The sequence below is a fragment of the Mchenga conophoros genome, linkage group LG11 (assembly GCF_057382185.1).
Source record: "Mchenga conophoros isolate Kocher_MC1m ecotype Shallow Benthic linkage group LG11, M_conophoros_male_GT1.1, whole genome shotgun sequence".
In the NCBI taxonomy this organism is placed as follows: domain Eukaryota; kingdom Metazoa; phylum Chordata; class Actinopteri; order Cichliformes; family Cichlidae; genus Mchenga; species Mchenga conophoros.
The window spans coordinates 9099314-9118531 of record NC_140536.1 but is presented as its reverse complement, the minus strand read 5'-3'; the positions used below and the strand labels follow the sequence as shown (position 1 = coordinate 9118531).

At 41.1% G+C, this 19218-nt stretch overlaps 1 protein-coding gene across 9 annotated transcripts in view; it reads left to right on the top strand.

Moving 5' to 3' along the window:
• Nucleotides 1-19218, top strand: part of oxr1a (oxidation resistance 1a) — a 180639-nt gene that overhangs the window by 128399 nt on the left and 33022 nt on the right. For all 9 annotated transcript variants that reach the window (XM_085290775.1, XM_085290776.1, XM_085290781.1 and 6 more), the window contains one exon: nucleotides 4412-4494. In XM_085290775.1, coding sequence (XP_085146901.1) covers nucleotides 4412-4494 — 83 coding nt within the window. The remainder of the gene's footprint in view (nucleotides 1-4411; nucleotides 4495-19218) is intronic.

Genomic DNA, 19218 nt, shown 5'->3' with positions numbered 1-19218 from the left:
AAGTACAGTGTGCTTACGACGTAAGATAGGGAAACGTTGTTTGTTTTTGGGTATACTGCAGTAAAATTTGTGTCTCATTTCCCTGTAAAATACGAGTTACTTACAATTTCATTGTTTCTTCTTTTCTGTAAAATACAATGCAGTAGTTAAAATTACTTACATATTACTTTAATTATTTACAGATGCCTAAATTAATTAATAATATGGTTATTTCTTTATTTCCTGTAAAAGCCTGACTTGGTACCATTTCATTAGTGAATTGTAATGACTTTATTAGTTGATGTTTCTTCTTAGTGATACTTGCTTTGCTGCGCCTTGCAGTGTTGTGTAGCCACGAGGCAGCGTCCACGATGTGGTCGCCTTTTTGTTTTTCTTTGGCTGAGTTGCTCAGAAAGGCATGAGCTCTTGTGACCGTTTCCATTAGTGAGAGACGGCCTTTGTTTTTCCCGACACACGGCAGCTCCTTTCAGTGTCTGAGCCGGTCTCACAGCCTCTCTCACACAGCTGACCCAGTGTTATTATAATTCAGCCAATTAATGAGCCAAGTAAAATGTTCCTTATGGGGAAACGACAGCAGTAAAGAAAGCTGACATTGTGGTAACGGTTGTTTTACTTGGTTGAACCACAAATTGGATAAAAGGTGACCTCGGTTTACATCTCCTTGAATGTTTTGTCAAACCGTGTCCGTGTTTGATCTATAATTGCGCCAATCATTTCTTCACACCGTTCCATTATGGCCTCATGCACCCAGTGCTCCTGCTTGTGCACATTATCCCACTATCCCAGTACATGTTGGGAAGTGCTTTACAGTTTTTGGTATTGACAGCAGAAACTTTATTTATTTATTTATTTATTTTTATTGAAGAGCAACATTCCAACACATCTCGAGATTCTGTTGGATCACACGGCATAAACTATGCTGTGATTTGTAGACTTGAGGAGATTCCTTGTATTGAAGCAGCGCGTATACTGAAACAGCAGATGCTGCCGGTTTCCTGCGGAGTGGAATGAAACCAGAGCCTTTCTTATTGAAGATGCCCTGGCGCTGTGCTCTGCTGCGTGTCTGGAGAGTGAATAAAATGCCCATTTCTTGTGCCATGATCCAGGGTGAAGTTTAATTTTAGAGCAATCACCGACTCCCCATGTGCGAACACCCCTGCAGCTGCTAATGTAGAGCTGCTTTTTTCTTTCACTGCGTGTCTGTTTTGGTCCTCATTGCTAGTTCATGTTCTCCCACTCCTGGCATTTTCCAAAATTTGGAAGTCTGAGGCATCGTCACTGCTTTCTTATGTTGTTAGCCCACTCAGCTTGGACCAGCTAACAAAGCACATCAACACCTCTGCTGTCTACTTACTGAGTCGCATATTGGGTTTCAGTCTGCCATGCTGCCATGACCAGCAATTAAACAGCGACACAGTGGATTATTCATTCATAACAGGGAGAGGATGAACTCACAGTTATGACAGGTCGCCTCTAAAAAGCACCACAAACTCCATCATCCACAATCAGCAGCTCCAGATTGTGTTTTCCTACTGAAAGCAATCATCCGTCAAAGGTTTTCATTTAGATGGAGGATAATTGATTTGGCGCACGTTCGCAGTTTGGCAGGTCAGTATGTTTTTGATCAAAACAACTTGCTTTCCAAGAATTTCAAAGTGCTACACAGGTTGTCATGTGTTGTAATTTTGCAGGACAGAGTTGATTAAATCAAACCTCATAGTGTTTCAGAGAGAGTGGCTTTTATATTGAATGAATTGGTTTCATTGCAGATATCTTGGATGGACCTGTCTGAAAATTCCACTAGTAATGTAAGTGTGATGTGTGAGCCAGCAGAGACATAGTCTGCCACAGTGATTCCCAGCTTGAAGTCCTTTTAACTGATGAACTTATAATGAGGGGTGACATGATGGTCACTAGGGTAGGAATTGATAAAATGCTAAATTGTTCTATGCTTTTTGGGTGGTTTCCTTAGGAAAGACTATATAGGCTTCAGGCCTTTAAATTCATTTATTGAATTTCATAAGAGCTGCTCGTGGTCTTTAGTGGTTCCATAACAGACCATTGGACCCAAACACAACATGAATGAATTGATTTGGGAGACCTTGTCACAAGAAACATAAGTTACAGCAGCACGATGATCCATTCATTAGCAAGCTAATAATGAAAATACTGTTGAGCCGCCAGTGCTACCCTTCGCCCTCCTAGTATGGTATTAATAACCCTGGAGAACCAATGGGGTCAGATCCTACCCCATTGGTTTACTAGGGAAACCATGGGGTCAAATTTGACCCCATGGGTTCTCCAGGGTTAATTTGAAGGTTCTAGGTGACCTAATTTGACCTCTGACCTTGACTTTGAGATCAAGGTCACTGACAACTAATCCAAGATTTTTAGTGTCATATTATGAATTATGAATCCTAGATGGCTTCTTTTTTGAGTTATCACATTCACAACCATGTCCACACTGTCCGCCCACACAGCAGGGTGATAAGAGTACCCCATCAGTCTTTCACGGCTGAGGGGTAATAATAATAGTGGTGTATAAGAAAAAATGTAAATTTACAGCAGGTAATTCCACAGATATTGGTCTAAAAATCAATTTCTAGAAGAAAATGAAAACCAGTATTTTATTTTCCTGCTTCGACAATAAAATACTCATGATGGTGCCGCAAAATTAATGTAACATCACCAGCAATCAGTGCACTTAGTGATAATAAAAAAAGTTTGCAGAGCTTGTTTTAGAAGAGTACTATTCTCTTCTTTATTATGCAAAGAATTCAGTGATAGTTCTCTGTACGCCTTGTATAGATTGCAGACAGGAACTGCTTATAGCTTATAGTTTCAATAGTAGACCTGCTATGATGTGCGGTTTGGAGACGGTTGTATGGAAAGACGGAGGGTGGGATGGACAGGATTAGAAGTGAGTATATATGGGGGATGACTTGGGTTAGGCAACATTAGCTGCCTGTCTGACATCTCTGATTATGACTGTATTGTATATTTTTTCAGAAACGTAAGCCACATCATCGTTGCTGTACACCTGAAGCAGCTCTGTTTCCCCCCCTCCCCTCTCACTCACTGCCAGGCACTCCTAAGCCCCAGAAATAGCAACACTGGTGTATGACTCATGTTTTGAGCTATCTCAGATGCCTGATGATAAGGGAACGAATAACGCCGCTGATTAGCCATGTGCAGCATCTACAAAACAAAGACTTACGAGAGAGGTGTCTGAGGGTATCGGGTCAACATATGTGCATCATAAATATTTTATATAAATCCAATAGCCTCCTCCAATCATCTCTTCTTTGGTCCCACACCCTACCCCTGAATAAATAAATGCTTGTATAGTATTCTTGAAGCTCAGTGGCCGACTTGCTCAAGTCAAAGAGCAACGTTGGCCTCTTTTCAACATCATCTTCATTCCCAAGAGCATCCTTCTTTCATCTCCATCCCATCTTTTGTCTTTCATCTACTGATTTTCAGTATTCCATCCACCCTTCTTGCCTTTATCCTTCTGTCTTATCCCATCCCCACCCCGACCCTTCTCCAACTGTATAACTCCACCTTCTCCTGTCCCCATTAACCCTTTGTCCCTTTATCTTCTGCACCACCCTAGCCTACCCATCTTTTCCCATATCATGCATTTTTCATGTTCTCTGACTAAAACCTCAGTAGCCGCAATTGCCCTCCTGTTATCCTCTGCCATCCACCTTAAATTTGCTCTGCCTTCTACTTCCTTTACATACCTGCCAGGTCCTTCCAGGAAGAGTAGAGACGTTGTAAATGTCATTTTTAACCCCCACCCCCCAAACACTACACTTCTTCCTCTTTAGCTGTCACTGTTCTATGGAACATCCTTCCATTACCCAACCAACATGTAGCATCGAGCCCTTCCTTCCCCTCCATCAACACTCCAGTTCAGCCCCCCTTTTCCTTTTTTTCCCCTTCTGTCTCCAGCTTAGCACGCCCCGCTTCCCATCTGAATCCACCTCCTTCTCCTCTTCTTGGGCTCGCAATCAGATCGTCGGTGCCCTGATGGAGGTCAGTCTGGTCTCCTTCTGCTGTGAGAGGCAACGGGGGGAGTTGGCCAAGATTTTCAGCCCCTGTCATTGCGCTGCACGGCGGGCCAGGAGGAGAAGGGAGCGAGAGAGGGAGGGGAGGCAGATGAAGGAGAGGACAGTGCGATAGAGAGAGAGAGAGGAAAAGCAGGAGGGTAGCAGCAGAGCGAGAACAGGAGAGATAGAGAGAGCGAAAGTGGTCCGGGCGCTCACAGCTCACATTGCTGGCTGGCTGGCTCGCTCACTGTTGACGAATGAGCTGTCTACCCACGGGGCTGGGAAACGGCAGCTTGTGACAAGCTGGGGAGAGAGGAACATGAATGTAATGCGCACCTTGCCTCGTTTGCTTTCAGATACTGGCCAGAAGAAGACTCCAGAAAAGAAGGATGGCAGGCGCATGTCGTTCCAGAGACCCAAAGGGACCATCGAATATTCTGTGAGTAACACACAAGCAACTCTCCGCTCCTCCTGTATTAATGCTGTTGTGTGTTTTTGATGCCTTTCTGCTTCAGTGTGTGTCTCCTGCTGGTGGATTATGTAGCTCTGACTATCTCCAACAATATTCAAGCTGTAGTGGTTGTGCTTGTGTATGGTGAAGGCACATGCTTCGTAGCTCATTAGTGAGGGCGATAAGCATTTTGTGTATTTTGCCAGCCTAGCACGTGTATCTCATCCTCAAACTGTTTACATAAAGAGGGCAGTGTGTGTGTGTGTGTGTGTGTAGTATACATAGTATGTGTAAACAGACGAGTGGGGTTACTGATAGAAATCTTATGGAAACAATATATTCTCTGTTAAAGATACAGCCTCAGCTCCATTTTGCACGTAGATGTATAGAAAGCAGAGCTCTGTTCTTTCCTCCAGCTGAACTAGAGCAGGACAGGCAGGCAGGAGCGCTGGCAGGATGTGCATTTGTTTTTCCACTTGTTCTGTCCGCCGCGAATCGGCGAGCATTCCACCACAGCGCTCGCTGTGCTCACGAATGACCTTCCGACTGCCTTGTCATTTCTATTGATTTAGCTGTTGTGTAGGAGAAAGGAGGGGGGTTGGTGAAGTAATACGGGGAGAGGGAGAGAGGACTCTGGTTCCCTGGCATGAACTGAAAATGGAACTGTGTGTGCTTTGCCTTGTTGTGTTCTTCAAATGACCCTCAAATCCAGCTGCAGTCAGACTGCCTTTCCTCGCCTTTCTCTCTGTGGAAGTGGGATTGCTGTGGATCTGTCTGTCTCTCTGCTGAGGACTGAGGAGGAGATGAAGAGAGGAAGGAAAGGGAAGAGGGAGCTAGGGAGCTTACTGTCATTCCTCTACCCTAAACCCACTGTTATTGTTCCCATCAGTGCTGTTGGCTCCAGTGTGATTTCCCAGCACCAACACCGCCTCCACCTCTACCGGCTGGCCTAACCTGTCAGTCATCTGAGACCTGCTGATTGACAAGGGCCTTGTTTACCTCACCGGGGCTCGAACAGGCTTAACGGTTACGACAGGATATTTGTCAGAGCTAGGGCACTGTGTCGTGGCCCCTTCATATAAACAGAGGGGCAACAAAGAGTCAGCAAGATGGACAGAAATGCTGACATTCAAGAAAAATAGGGAGATATTTGAAGGATTTGTATCTTAATCAAATGCTGCCCACCCACTAAATTATTGCTAAAGTGATGGATGCAGTGAGCAGTCTTCCTCTATCACTGGGTCCTGTAGTTTCATAGCGAGCGTTAACCTACAGCGTTCTCGGGGATATAACCAAATCTTGCCGACACTGTGAGAGACACATGACCGCCAGTCCCAGTGATTGAGAAGCGGCTTTATCTTAAACCTATCTCCCACTCTGAGGATGGCAGGAACGGCGATGTTTCCGTATTTCGCTGTCCATCAGATAAGTTTATAATCTATTGCACAGCACCGACAGGAAAAAGGAGTTTCCGTTTGTGCCACTTTATCAATACAGTCGCCCTCCCTCTTCCTCCGTCCTTCTTCTCCTTCTTCCTTCCTTTACGTCTCACACAGGCTTCTTTCTGCCCCCCTCTTTTTTTCTTTTTTTTTAGTTTTGAGAAATCACCTGTGCAGCTCCCATCTGCCTAGACACTGATAACACCAGTTCATTCAGCCAAGTCCAGCTATTGGCTGACCTGCATCCAATTTAAAAAGTGTTTGAAGTCTCTGGAAACAACAGAGATGGATGAGGAGACAGAAAGATACAGACAGAGCGAGACAAAGACTAGCACACAAGTGAGTCGCTATCGACAGGGTGGGGACTGTCTTTCCACAGACTGCCCGTGAGGACGGTCACTCAAAGTCAAATGAAACGAAGAACAGAAAAAGTGCTGGCCACAAGTGTTTTTCTCCAGACACACTAACTTTATCACACCATGGAGATGGATGCTCCAGTTGGATTGCTATTTTGGATCTTGCCTGAGTTCCTCATAGACCCATTAGGTGTCCTGACTAGCTCCTGGTCCCTTTTATTGCATACTCGGGTTTTACATTTGCTCCCTTAACCATCATTTCTGTTTGATATGATAGCTTTGTAAAGTAAACTCTCGTTTATTCTGGGACCTAGAGGCGTATGTAAAAAACAAAAAGCATTCAGACAGGGCCAAGTCCTAGTGCATATTTAGGTGCATGATGAGGTAAAAGTGCACTGAGTATGTTAAGTAACAATCACTCAGTACTCTGGGACACTTTGCACAATGCTTAGCCTCAGTTTATGCCTCTCGTGTTTTACTTTATATTGAATCATACTGTTCTCGCAGTATGTTTGAAACTGAATATAATAATGTTTATATTAATATATTGAAAGTAAAATGAAACTAAAATTAAAAACAGGTTGTGGTTTATGACCACAGTAATTTTCATGCACCACATCAGATTGTTTGATGTCTACATGGTTACAAGTTAGGGTCCATGGTTACAAGTTGTTAGAAGTGGTCCACCCCTTTGGACCACTTCTAACAACTACCGACCTCACCATTATATACTTCCTTTGGTAAAGTTGATTTGTTTATGTGCTGTTTAATTATTGTACAATAATGGGGGGGTTTTCTAAGAAATTGTTGGATTTTTGAGATCCTGTCACCAATCTGTACAGCAAACATTAACCAACTGATAGCAGTCTTCCTTTACCACCACAACCAGCTGGAATATGGGTCCTGATACACACCTGTATGCTTTTTCCACATCTGACACCTAATGGTGTTACAGTTTGGATATGGATGCTGTCAGGGGAGGATATCGCTATAGAAAAAATTACCTTTTCTTCAACAGAATCAAAAGGGGATATACATTGTTTATTTATTTCTGACTCGTGATCAGTTTACTATATGCAAAAACGTAAACAGTAGTTGGACTTTGTGTTTAGAAGCAGCATTTTAAGCTGCTTAGCTCCATTTATACCTGATTTTGATTTTGGACATAAGCATCAAGAGGAAGTGAACAGATTCTGACAGCTTTAATAATCAGCTAACTAGGCAGTGGTGCAAAAAAAAAATCTGCATACAAATTCATATCTGTTAAAACTGGTTGCTTAACTTGAACGTTGGTAAGGACGTAAGAAGCATAAGCTGGGCTCCACCTACAGTAACTATTGTCATCTCCAGTAGATGGAACCAGGAAGCAGGAAACTGGTCTGCAAACTAAGGCAATATACTGTATAAAACTCCCCTCCAGTCGTCTTCCTTAGACCTCTTCCAATATATCAGGATATAACGGATTAATTTAGTCAAATCGTAACCAGTGTCCCAAACAGGAAGGCTTGCATGTACAACAGGAATTGGAATCATTTTTTCATGTTGAGTCATGTTTAGGTCATTTTTTTGGCCTGAACATCCCTCTCCCTCTTTCAGTCTATTGAAGTGCTCTCAGCTGAACTGGCATAGCAGAGCTTTCATTATATTTTGTACAGTGACACTAGAGAGTGGTGAGGGGAAGGACTGTCTGGATACCAGATTTGTGGGGAAAAAAGAAAGTTGTCAGAATTGGTTATCTAGTTATTCTGGCAACAACACGAGCAGTCAGATAGATTTGAAACTGTTTTGGATCTAGATGATTAAAGAAAACAAACAATAAAACAAACTGAGATCTATTCAGGTATTAACCGCAGATTTACTTTTACAACATGATTTGCTGAGTAGTGCATTGAATCTTTAGGGCCTTGTGAATGGCATAGTCAGTTGGTGATTTGATGAGTCTGTTATTCAATTAATTTGGTCCCAATAGATGGATTGCAATTAGTTTATTTACAGTATGTCAGAATGGGCAGAGAGTGAAGCCAAATTTTTGTGCATGGTGCCTGGAAGAGCAATATCAGTAATTTTAGTGTTGTCAAAATGATTGCTGAGCACGCTGACAACAATTGTGGTTTCCTGTGAAATGTCTCAACTGTTGGATGGTCATTACACACCTAATCTTCCCTCAGGATGAGTTATAATATCACTGGCATTCTGTCATGTAGACCAGACTCGTGGTCTTAACTCTGGGAATGTTTTTAATTTGGCAGAAGAGAGCAAGCTCTTGGATGTAAAGTGTCGTTTAAACACAGGAAGCCATAAATGACTTTCCCTAGTAAAATGCTGTCTAAAAATACCTACAGAAAATCTTGTGTTTTACATACTTTGTAAGTCCTATATTCTGCTTAGAATAATCATAGTGTGATGCAGGCATAGCATGACTCAGATGTGAGGAAGGTGTAGGCTTGTAATGATGGAGACCATGGTCACTCCGTATCAGCAGTCTGCAGGTTTAATGGTCTCTGCTGGGCTCAGAGGAAGCACTGTGGGCATTGGAGAACTTCAGGGACATTAGATGAGTCATACACAGAGTCTCAGGTGTGTGTTTGTGCCATGCATGCCCACACAGAGACTTTTGCACACACACACATTAGTGGTAATCTTAACTTCCCAACCTCCTGACAATTAGTCACTTTGATTTCATTATTCACTGGTGGGTGAGAGAGGGGGAGCCCACTGTTTGAGCTCTTTCAACAACTTCCTGTCTGAGAGCAGCAGTCAATAGATGATGGAGAAATGATGAAACTGAAAGGGCGTGTGGATGGAGGAGGGGATAGTGGGGAATAGATGTGGAGTAGATGGGGACCCATGGATAAGTAGTTGGATGGATAAAAGGGGGAGATTGATTAATGGCCTAGATCAAAGCATTGTTATTGAATGTGCTCACCCTACATGTTGGACTCTGATTTTTGATTCAAGTGAAATTGGACTCATTTCCAGCTCTGTATTTTCTTATTGCAACTCTTGACTTAGAGTGAGGGTGGCCCTGTGTCACTGTTCTGTTTTCTGCTGTACTGAAAGCTGAAATGTAACCATAAGTTAAAAAAAAATGTGGCACACACAAAACCAACTTCTGTCTGTTACATGTTTAAGTCTATGTGACCTTCATAAGTATTCATATTTGTTTCTGGCCCACAGACATTCAAAACCTGTAATTTCACATTGATGAGTTAAACATTTTTTTTATATATTTTTGGATTTTTTTGTGTAATTAAAACACAGATATAAGATACCTCTAGGTTAGTCAAAGTTTTTAGGTTGTTTTGTCCATAAAGAGCTCTCACAGCTTTACTGTCCCTACCACAGAGGAATTACTGATGGGCCCATTTGACCTCCTTTTAGACAATCCTGACTCAAGCACTCCCTCCACTTTGGTTGTTCTGTGTCATGGTGAGCGTCTCTCTGCTTGGCTGCCTCATGTGTGTCATATGTGTTGGTGAGTCAGTGAAAAGACCATCAAAGCCTGAAGCAGCGGGAAGAATCAACGAGACGGCAAACCTACTGTGGGTCACCCCAAAACGAACAGAATAATGTCACTTTCTCACATGTGACTTACTGCGGCTCTTTATTAAGGCCTGCAAACAATCAGCACACAGTACACATACCATTAGGGTAGTAAGGACAAAGTCACCATGGCAACTGTCATGCAAAGCTGAGCTTCATTCTTCATTATAAAATGAGGAGCAGTAGCTCCTCCGATGTTGCATTGTAGGTGATTCAACCGTACGCTGGAGTTTTATTTTCAGTTTGATGGCGTCGCGGTCGATTCTTTTTTACCCTTGTTCTGCCGCTTTAATTTCTTCTGTTCATTCAAAATTTAAAGAGCACAAACACACGTCCTGCATACTTGTGTGCATCAACCAGCACCTGTGAATGTCTATAATTAAACAGCTTATGCTTATAGTGCTGTGATTACATCTTATTTCCCTTGTTGACCTTTAGCAGTAGCACTTGTAGATTTGTTCTCATGTGCCGTACTTAACATTACATGCCAGCAGACTCCTTAACGGAGCCATTTGTCTTAGTCCAGCCGAGTAACTGCGCTTGTTGAATCTGTTCGTTCTGTCCCGTTCGACGAGGTGACCATTCACTGATGTCACTTTCAAGATGGCTTTTGTGGCCTTCCTCTACCCTTCTCCTCAAGGAGAGACTGCCAGTAGGAAAGCTTAATTATTCATCTGCAGTTTGAGATGAATAATGGGTAGTATTGATCCAGAGGATAAGAAGATGGGATCCACCTGTCTTAAGTGGCCATGAACCTGATGGCAATTGCTCTCTCTTTCTCTTTTCCTCCCTCTCTCATCCTGCTGTCAATGTGTCAGTAACAGGTCTTTATCAGTGGGTCACATTTGACTGTCCTCTGTCGTATTCCACTTAATTGAGTTACAGATGGCTTCTCTTACAGTACGATCGATGGCTGAAGTCTCTGAGGCGTGGAGCTGTATGCATTTCATTTTACTGATGTATGTTTATTTGTTTATTTATTTGTTTATTTATAAGGAACCCCATTAGCTTCCACAACAGTGGTTGCTAGTCTTCCTGGGGCCCAAACCATCAAATACCACCAAATAAAATGTTACACAATGAGTTGGATGCAAAAATGTCCACATAATATGGCTCTTACATCCACAATAAGGTTTTACAATTCTGAAAATGTAAACATGTAAATATTAAAAATGATAAGAAAAACACTCAAACAAAATACACAATTTCCATTACAAGTGACATTACCCTCTACAATTTTTACAAATAAAGCATAAGGCAACTTATTCCACTGAAAAGATGCTCTAAATATAACAGAGTTTTTCAAAAAGTTACTTTTAACTCAAGGAGTTACTAAATTGTGGTTAGTTGAGAATCGTGTAGCATGATTATGTATTTCATCTGGATACTGCAACTGAGCATAAAAAAAGTGTGGTGTGTTTACCAGTATTGCTTTCTTTAAAAATACAAGTAAGCCATAGTATAATTTAGCTTGTACAGAAAGCCAAGAAAGTTTATCGTGCATTTTATCAATACTTGTATAATATGAACACCTTAACACTAATCTGGCCGCCCTATTTTGGACTAACTGAAGTCTGTTCAGATCTGTCTTATTAGCTGCTGACCAAATGATTGAGCAGTACTCTAGATGAGATAATACTAGTGCATTAATGACATCTTTCATAATTGAAGAAGTGATATAAAAAGAGCATTTCCTAGCTATAGCTATGCCCTGTCCCATTTTCTTAATAACAGAGTTTATGTGCTGAGACCATGAAAGGTGGTGGTTTATGGTAACACCAAGTAATTTAATCTGGATGACTTGTTCTAATACCGATCCAGCTATGGAAAGATTTAGTTGTGGGCTGTTGACGAAGCGTACTCTACTTCCTATTAACATGGATTTGGATTTAGACACGTTTAAAATCATGTTGTTTTTACTTATCCAATCAAACACGTTCAGCAAATCTAGTTGTAATACGCTTGTCAATTCAGAGTGGCTACTGGCTGAATAAAACATGGTGGAGTCATCAGCATACATTACAAGATGAGATTTATCCAGGACATACGGCAAATAATTTGTAAAGACTGAATAGAGAAGTCGACTGAGGCAGCTGCCTTGGGGTAGACCACAGTTCATTTCACAGCCCTCTGAGAAATAACCATTATAATAAACCTTTTGCCTTCTTCCAGACAAATAACTTTCCATCCAGCACAAAGCAGCTGGTGAAAATCCATAACATTTTAGCTTATCTATCAAAAGATCATGATTTATCAAATCAAATGCAGCACTAAAATCCAAAAATACCACCCCGGCCAGATTCCCATTATCTAGATATTTATACCAGTTATCTGTCATGTGAATAAGAGCTGAACTGGTGGAATAACCAGGTTTGTAGGCATGTTGAAACTGAGTGAGTAACTGATTTTCTGTTAGGTAATGTTGAATTTGTTCATAGACAATCCTCTCCATAATTCTACTTAGAACGGGGAGTAGACTAATAGGTCTGCTATTGACACCATTAAAAACGTCATTCTTGTTTTTAGGAATGGGAATTATTTTCGATTCTTTCCACTGCAATGGAAATAAGCTGCATGCCAAAGATCTATTAAATATGTGACATATAGGAAGGGACACAAACTTGGCTGCAACTTTGAGCAGTTTACTGTCTATATTATCAGAGCCTGAGGATGTATCGTCAGGAAGTGATATCAATAAGCGCTCTACCATCTCCACATTCACTGCCTCAAACTTAAATTGGCATTGCTTATTATTCATGATAACATCCTGTATAAGACACTGTGATAAGGTGGGATCGCCTCTGATCATATTAGATTTTAAATTTGTTATTTTGTTGCTGTAATAATTCACAAAATAATTGGCTATGTCCTTGGCTTTACTTATAAACGTACCACCCGTGTAGATATGAGACACCACCGGAGCAAGATCTCTACCCATCATATTATTTAAAACTTTCCACACCTTTTTGCTGTCCTTGTTGGCCTCCTTGAGCTTAAGTTGATAATATTCTTTCTTCTTGCGCCTATTCAATTTAGTTACTTGATTTCTTAACTCGCGATATCTTGCCCACTCTTGTGGACTGACAGACTTATGTGCTTTTGCTATATCCCTTTCTGACATTGCAGCCTTAAGTTCATTATCTAACCAAGATGCGTAGTTCTTTTTAACAGTAAATCTTTTTAAGGGAGCATGTTTGTCAGCCAGGTAGCAAAAGTTTTCAATAAACATAGATAATGCCATATCAGGGTCACTCTCGAGGCAGATGTCAGTCCAGTGAATTTCTTTTACGTCATTAATATACTTATTTGCATTGAAATTTTTGTATGATCTATGAAAAATCATCTTTTGTGCGGTTTTCTGTGGTTTCATTTTCTTGGTCAAACCTACAAGATTATGGTCACTGTATGATGCTAACTGTGCTGCTAATATTACTGGCTTCCAGGAATAAAGTGATTAATTAGGTGTAAAAAGCAAACTTGAATCATACTATTATAACATCACACTCAGTGCCAAGACCGTCCCACCATCTGGCTTTGTCGATGTTTACGTCAACATCAGATATTTATAATCGTATTGATTGGCAGCAATGTGATACAAGAGCCAATAGCTGTCATAGGTTTGGACAGGCTTTAAAATATCTATTTGTGGAGAAACAAACAGAGGTTTCTTCACTCTAAGCCAAAGATTTGACCTTATGCTGCAGAATTGTAAAGAAAAGCTTTGAAAAAAGGGAGCTTTATGAAGCTGTAGATGTCCTATAGGTTGGCTTTGTGCTGGGCAACAGGAACTATAAAGCTAAAAATAAACAATTCATGGAAGAGACGGCAAATAGCAACAAGGGAGAATCAATGCTCTCCGCTTTGACTCTGCAGGAGCCCTGCTGATTATTAACTGTTCACCTTCCAAACTAAAACACAGAGAAGCTCTACTGATGTTGGCCAAATACCGAGGACACATCACACATGATGGAAGCACTAAATGGAGGGTTGTAAATATTTCTAGGATGCTTGATGATCAGTTATGACATATCAGTAGTCATTTCTAATATCTGGGGCATACTGAAGTGACCGGATTATCCTTCTTTTTATGGCCACGTTATAAATACACAACCAGTGCATGTCTGTGGATGTCACTGTCTTGTCACAGAGACTTTTCCGCCTTCTTGATCCAGATCTCCTGTCCTCCTTGAGACAGCATATTCATCAAGCTAATGTGCTGCTGTTGTTTGAATGAACAGTAAGACTCTCTGTACAGAGGCAATGAGATGACAAATCATGTGGATCCTCACTACTGTCATAAGGAGTCCAAGAGCAGTTGTTAATCACAGAGCTGTGTGGGAGGACTTTTAAGATGGGAGACCTACCTGTCACCACAGCCTCTCTTTGTCTTCCTTGTGGTTCCCCTTCAGTGAGTTACCTTCTGTACTGAGAAGAGAAAAGCAAGGAGTTGCTTCATAGTGCTCCCGTTAAGGTTGCTTTACTAAAACTACCAACAAATGTTGGCTATGACAACACCTGCCTCTGGTGGTGTAACAGCAGATGCAGTTTAACTAAGGTTCACACAATTCTGAGGGCAGCGAAATAACTTTTTTGTCATTTTAACAAGCAGCAGTGCTGCAGCAGTAGTAAGATATGTGTGGTTCACATTAATTAGAGATAACTGATCTGAAGTTTAGGGATGAGCTCAAACCCCTAACAGTCTTCTCCAGTCCAGATTTGTAAATGCCTATTTGCTCCACAGATCCACTTCTTCTAGTTTCGTCACCACACCCTCCTTCCCCTTATTTTCTACCTAACTCTGTCTGGCCAAGCTTGTTGATTCATCGATTTGCATTTGTGGTTGTTGCTAGTGAACAGTGACCTTAAGAATAACCTCCATAAACAAACGTTGCATGAATATGTAAATGGACAAGGGTATAGTATATAAGTATAAATAACACTTATATACTATAATAACTATAAATAAATTTGAAGTGTCTGTATTTTTGGTATTGAAAGGTTTCTGTTTCTGGTAAAATTGAGCAATAGGATATGAACAACAATCGTGTTTGAACTGTCTTTGTTTGTATGTAGGTAAGCAGTCCAAAAGATGGTTGGGTGCTAACTACTGCATCACTGTGCCACGCAGTGCACTGGACAACTTAATACGCTTTCTTACCCCATTTCACCGGTGGGTAGAAATGGGATTGTTAACCTGGATATCGACTGGCTCTGCAGGTAGCTAGCTGCTAGAAAATCATCTGTTACCCCAGAATGTTACCACATCCATCCTGTTCATAATACTGCAAATATGCAAGTATTTCAGTGGTTTCATTCAATCAGTGATAGTGTGATAGTGACATAACATACATTTCTTAAAATGAAGGGGCCAGTTTGTCGTGTTTTTTGATCAGCAGTACAAACCCAACGATAACCACTAATCGTAATCACTGTGCTGTCCAGTCTTGCTAAAACTGAGCATCGAAGTCTTACATCAAATTTAGCATTTTTGCTTAAAAATGATTGTAAAGTTATCAAGCTGTTACTCAGCGAATCATCAACCATGATCACATTGTTTTTAACCAGAATTTTGTTTTTAAGGCAGTTCTTGAAAGACCTAGGAAGGTTGTTTACATGCAGTTTGAGACAGTTTCTATAAGTGGTACAGAAAATAGATTAAAACTGTGATCACATAAATGGTCATGTTTCAGTAATTACCAGCTAAAAGAAACTATACTTCTTTTCTATGTTTGTAAGCTTGAAAATATTCATATTTATTTAATGTTTATCTTCACGTTGTGCCTGCTTATCAGCTAATCAGTTTGTCTTTGGTTGGTACCTTGTAGAAGTCCTGCTGTCTGTGAGTTCGATGCTGTTTGCTCCTGTATTTACTGCCTGTTTGCTGTACAGCTTTCGTTTATCTTAATCTCAATTTTGATTGAATTAAATCTGGCGTGATGAGCAGGGACTGAAAATCTAAAGGTATCCAATAGCATTTTGAAATGTGAAGGATACTTTTCTAATTTGATTTGTTTTTGAGAAAATGAACAAATCAACATTTAATAAAGCTGGATGATTGACTCAGCTCGGCAGACTACTGTATTATTATGTATCTCCCTTTTTGACCCTTCAAGGAAGATGTTTTTGTGGAACAGGGCAGATCTGGATACACAGTTTCATACAAAAATACACTTTTGGATACATATTTCACATGTATAACATACAATTGTCTGCATACTTCCTCACTGAAGCTGGTGAAAGATATTATTGTTTTGAATTTAGAATATTATGTTCATAGTAGTGTATAAACACATAGAGAGTGAAAAGAGGTGAGCGAGGAAGAAAGACACAATGAAATTATGGGAAGCCAGCAGCCTAGGCCTATTGCAGCAAAGCCTTGGGAGGGTTCAGGGTCACCTGAGCGAGTGCTAACAATAAGCGTTATAGAAGGCTAAAGGAGAGCTTTGCAGGTTTGCATCATCTGTGGTATATTTCCGCTTACAGTGAAACCTGTGACTGTCACCGAGCCAATCCATACTGCACAATGCATTGTGCAGTACTGTTTTGTTGGGTTCCACACATTGGTGATTCAGGAGGACTGCCTTCCAGCAGCGTGACTGACCTGGTTGAGCTGATTAGTTTGTTCCCTTCCAGGTAGGACAATAAAATCCCAAAGTCTGGGTTAGCACTCAGCATACACTCTCTCAACCCAGATTAGTGTAACCCTGGCTAATTCGGGCTCCACTCCAGCTCTCGTAAGGACAGGACAGACAATAACAGCGATTCAGTAGTTAATTTGTCAGTTTCTGAGATTTCTGACAATTTCTGCGCAGATTTCATTTCGACGCCTCTCCGGCTGTATATTGTTGAGCTTCCAGATATGCTCTCTCACACTCTTTTAATCGCTCAGTAGCGGAGGATGTTCTCACGAGTAAGTGACCAGTATCACAAGGTACATCAGCTCCAAAAGCTAATGAGCTGTGCTATGGACCCCAAACAAGTGACCCAGCAGTGTTACTGTCACTATACGTCTATGATAATTAGCCTTTTGCTAGTCAGCTCTGCAGGATTTCTGCCATCGTTATCTACTTTTCTCAGATGACTTTATTGTCACTTACTCTAATAGGGTCTTTCCGGAGATAGGAGCCCGATATATCAATAGCTTCTTCTTAAGTGGGTGATTCATTGCATCATCAATGAAGTGTCTTTACTGAAACATTTCAATATTTTTAACCAATTGAAATAATCAGAGTAGTTGCAGTCAAGCATGGTGCTGACACTGATGAAAGTTGATTAGTGTTCGATCGACATGCAGCACAAAGAAAACATGTTCAGGATTTTTCTGGGCTCGAAACAGGACAGGGTGACTGAGAGTGAACATGATTTATGTACATGTCATTAGGTAAAGAATGTGTGTAACCTTAATCAGCAAAAGTCAAAGCATTTTCTGTGTTCTTTGAGCATTTGATAAGCAAAAGTAAAGGTGGGAAAATAAATCCTGATAATAAAAAAAACTTGCTAGGTGTATCCAACTAAAATTCGATGGATACAAACATGTTCTATATGATGTAAAACCCATGATGTCCCAGAGCCTTTTACCCAAGGTTGCAAGTCTGTTTATTATATTTCATGTTGTCCTGCACACTTAGACAAATTTATTTCCGTCAGCTGAGGAGCTGCACATGAGTGTATCATACTGATGTCCTATTGCAGTGCAGCAGAATATCCACTTTGCAGTATATTGTATCGCTTCATCTTGTGATATTATTATGTAATACAGTGGCACCAATTTGTGAATGTGCTAAAGAGGGCAGTGTTAGTGTTTCATGAAACGCAGTTTTTTTTAGTGGTTTCTAAGTTTGTGTATTTCCTGCTTGTGACGAGCTTCTTCAGATATAACGTGCAACTGCCTCACTCGCAGTGGTTCCATGTTACTAATGTTCCAGCTTGTGACTGTCCTCTGTGTGTGTCTCTGCTTGCACATCTGTCTGTCTGTGGAGGAACATCTTCCTGAAAATAGTCTGTCATGTCAGGAATTTGAGGAAGCCTGTCATTCCTCTGTGCTTTTCTAGGAGTGTTTCCATAGATAAGAAGAAGAACAACCGAGTCGGTCCCATGACTGCTGCACTAAAACACACAGTGTCATTATCCTGTCCTAATTATGCACAGTTCAGAGTCAGCCTTGCCTATCTGGTTTTTAAGGGTTCTCTCCCCCGAGCTCACTCTTTTCTTCCACATGCTCTTTCTGCCATGGCTGTCATCCTTATTTGGGAGCTAGAAACTCCCACTGGACATGTTAGACGCTTAACTAGTTCTGACTCTTGGTGCACATCTTTCTTGTGTGGATTTTAACTGGTAGAGACATGCATACGCACCTGTGTCACACTGCAGGATGCTGCAGCTGAGCACAGAGTGCCGCCACAGCAGCACAACAACCTGCATGATGTTGAACATCAAATAACATGAAGCACTGCAGCTTCTTCTGCTTGTTTTTTTCCTGCTTGATATGGTTTCGGATGATTTGTTTAGAAAATAAATAAAAGTTGTTCATATAAAGCAGCTCTTTGAGTCCAGCTCCTCAATTATGAGCACTGGCTGGTAATATTTGATTTACATTCAGTGTGAATATTGTTGAATTTTGAGTTATTGATAACACAAAATATTGTTTTTGGATAACGGCAGAACCATACTTTCTTATATAGCAATTGCACTTTTACACATTTAGCTACCTTGCATCTGTAACAGCCCCAGTCTGCACAGTGCGCACCTGTGCGTCCGTCTGTGACAGTGTTGATGGGATATTAGTTTTGATATGTAACCAATCAGAGACAATAAAACAGTGAATACAGGCTAAAGTAAATCTTTTTTTATTTTGGATCTCCTAAAAAAAAAAAAAAAAAAAAAAACAAATCTGAGAAAAAAATGCAGCCAAATAACATCTTGACTGCTGTTAACTGCCCCGCAACATAATGTCAGTAATGCTTGTTCTTTCTTGGTGATATTGAGTCGCTGTTGTATGTTGAAAACTAACTCAGGTGCATAATAGCTGATGGCCCGATAGCCTGGAGCCACTAAAAAAAACTGTTGGGCAAGTTCATTGGCCAGCCACCATCTCATTCAGCTCAGTGAGGGTGTAATGAATCGCAGTAAACTGTCATTAATGTTTGTTTGTTTTTTCCTAGTTCCATCCATCCATTCGCTTCCGCTTATCCTTGTCAGGGTCATTGGGGGGTGCTGGAGCCTATCCCAGCTGTGTTAGGGCGAGAGGCAGGGTACACCCTAGACAGGTCGCCAGTCTGTCACAGGGCTAACACACAGACAGGAGACAACCAATCGCACTCACATTCACTCCCGCATTCACACCTATGAGCAATTTACTGTTTCCAATTAGCCTA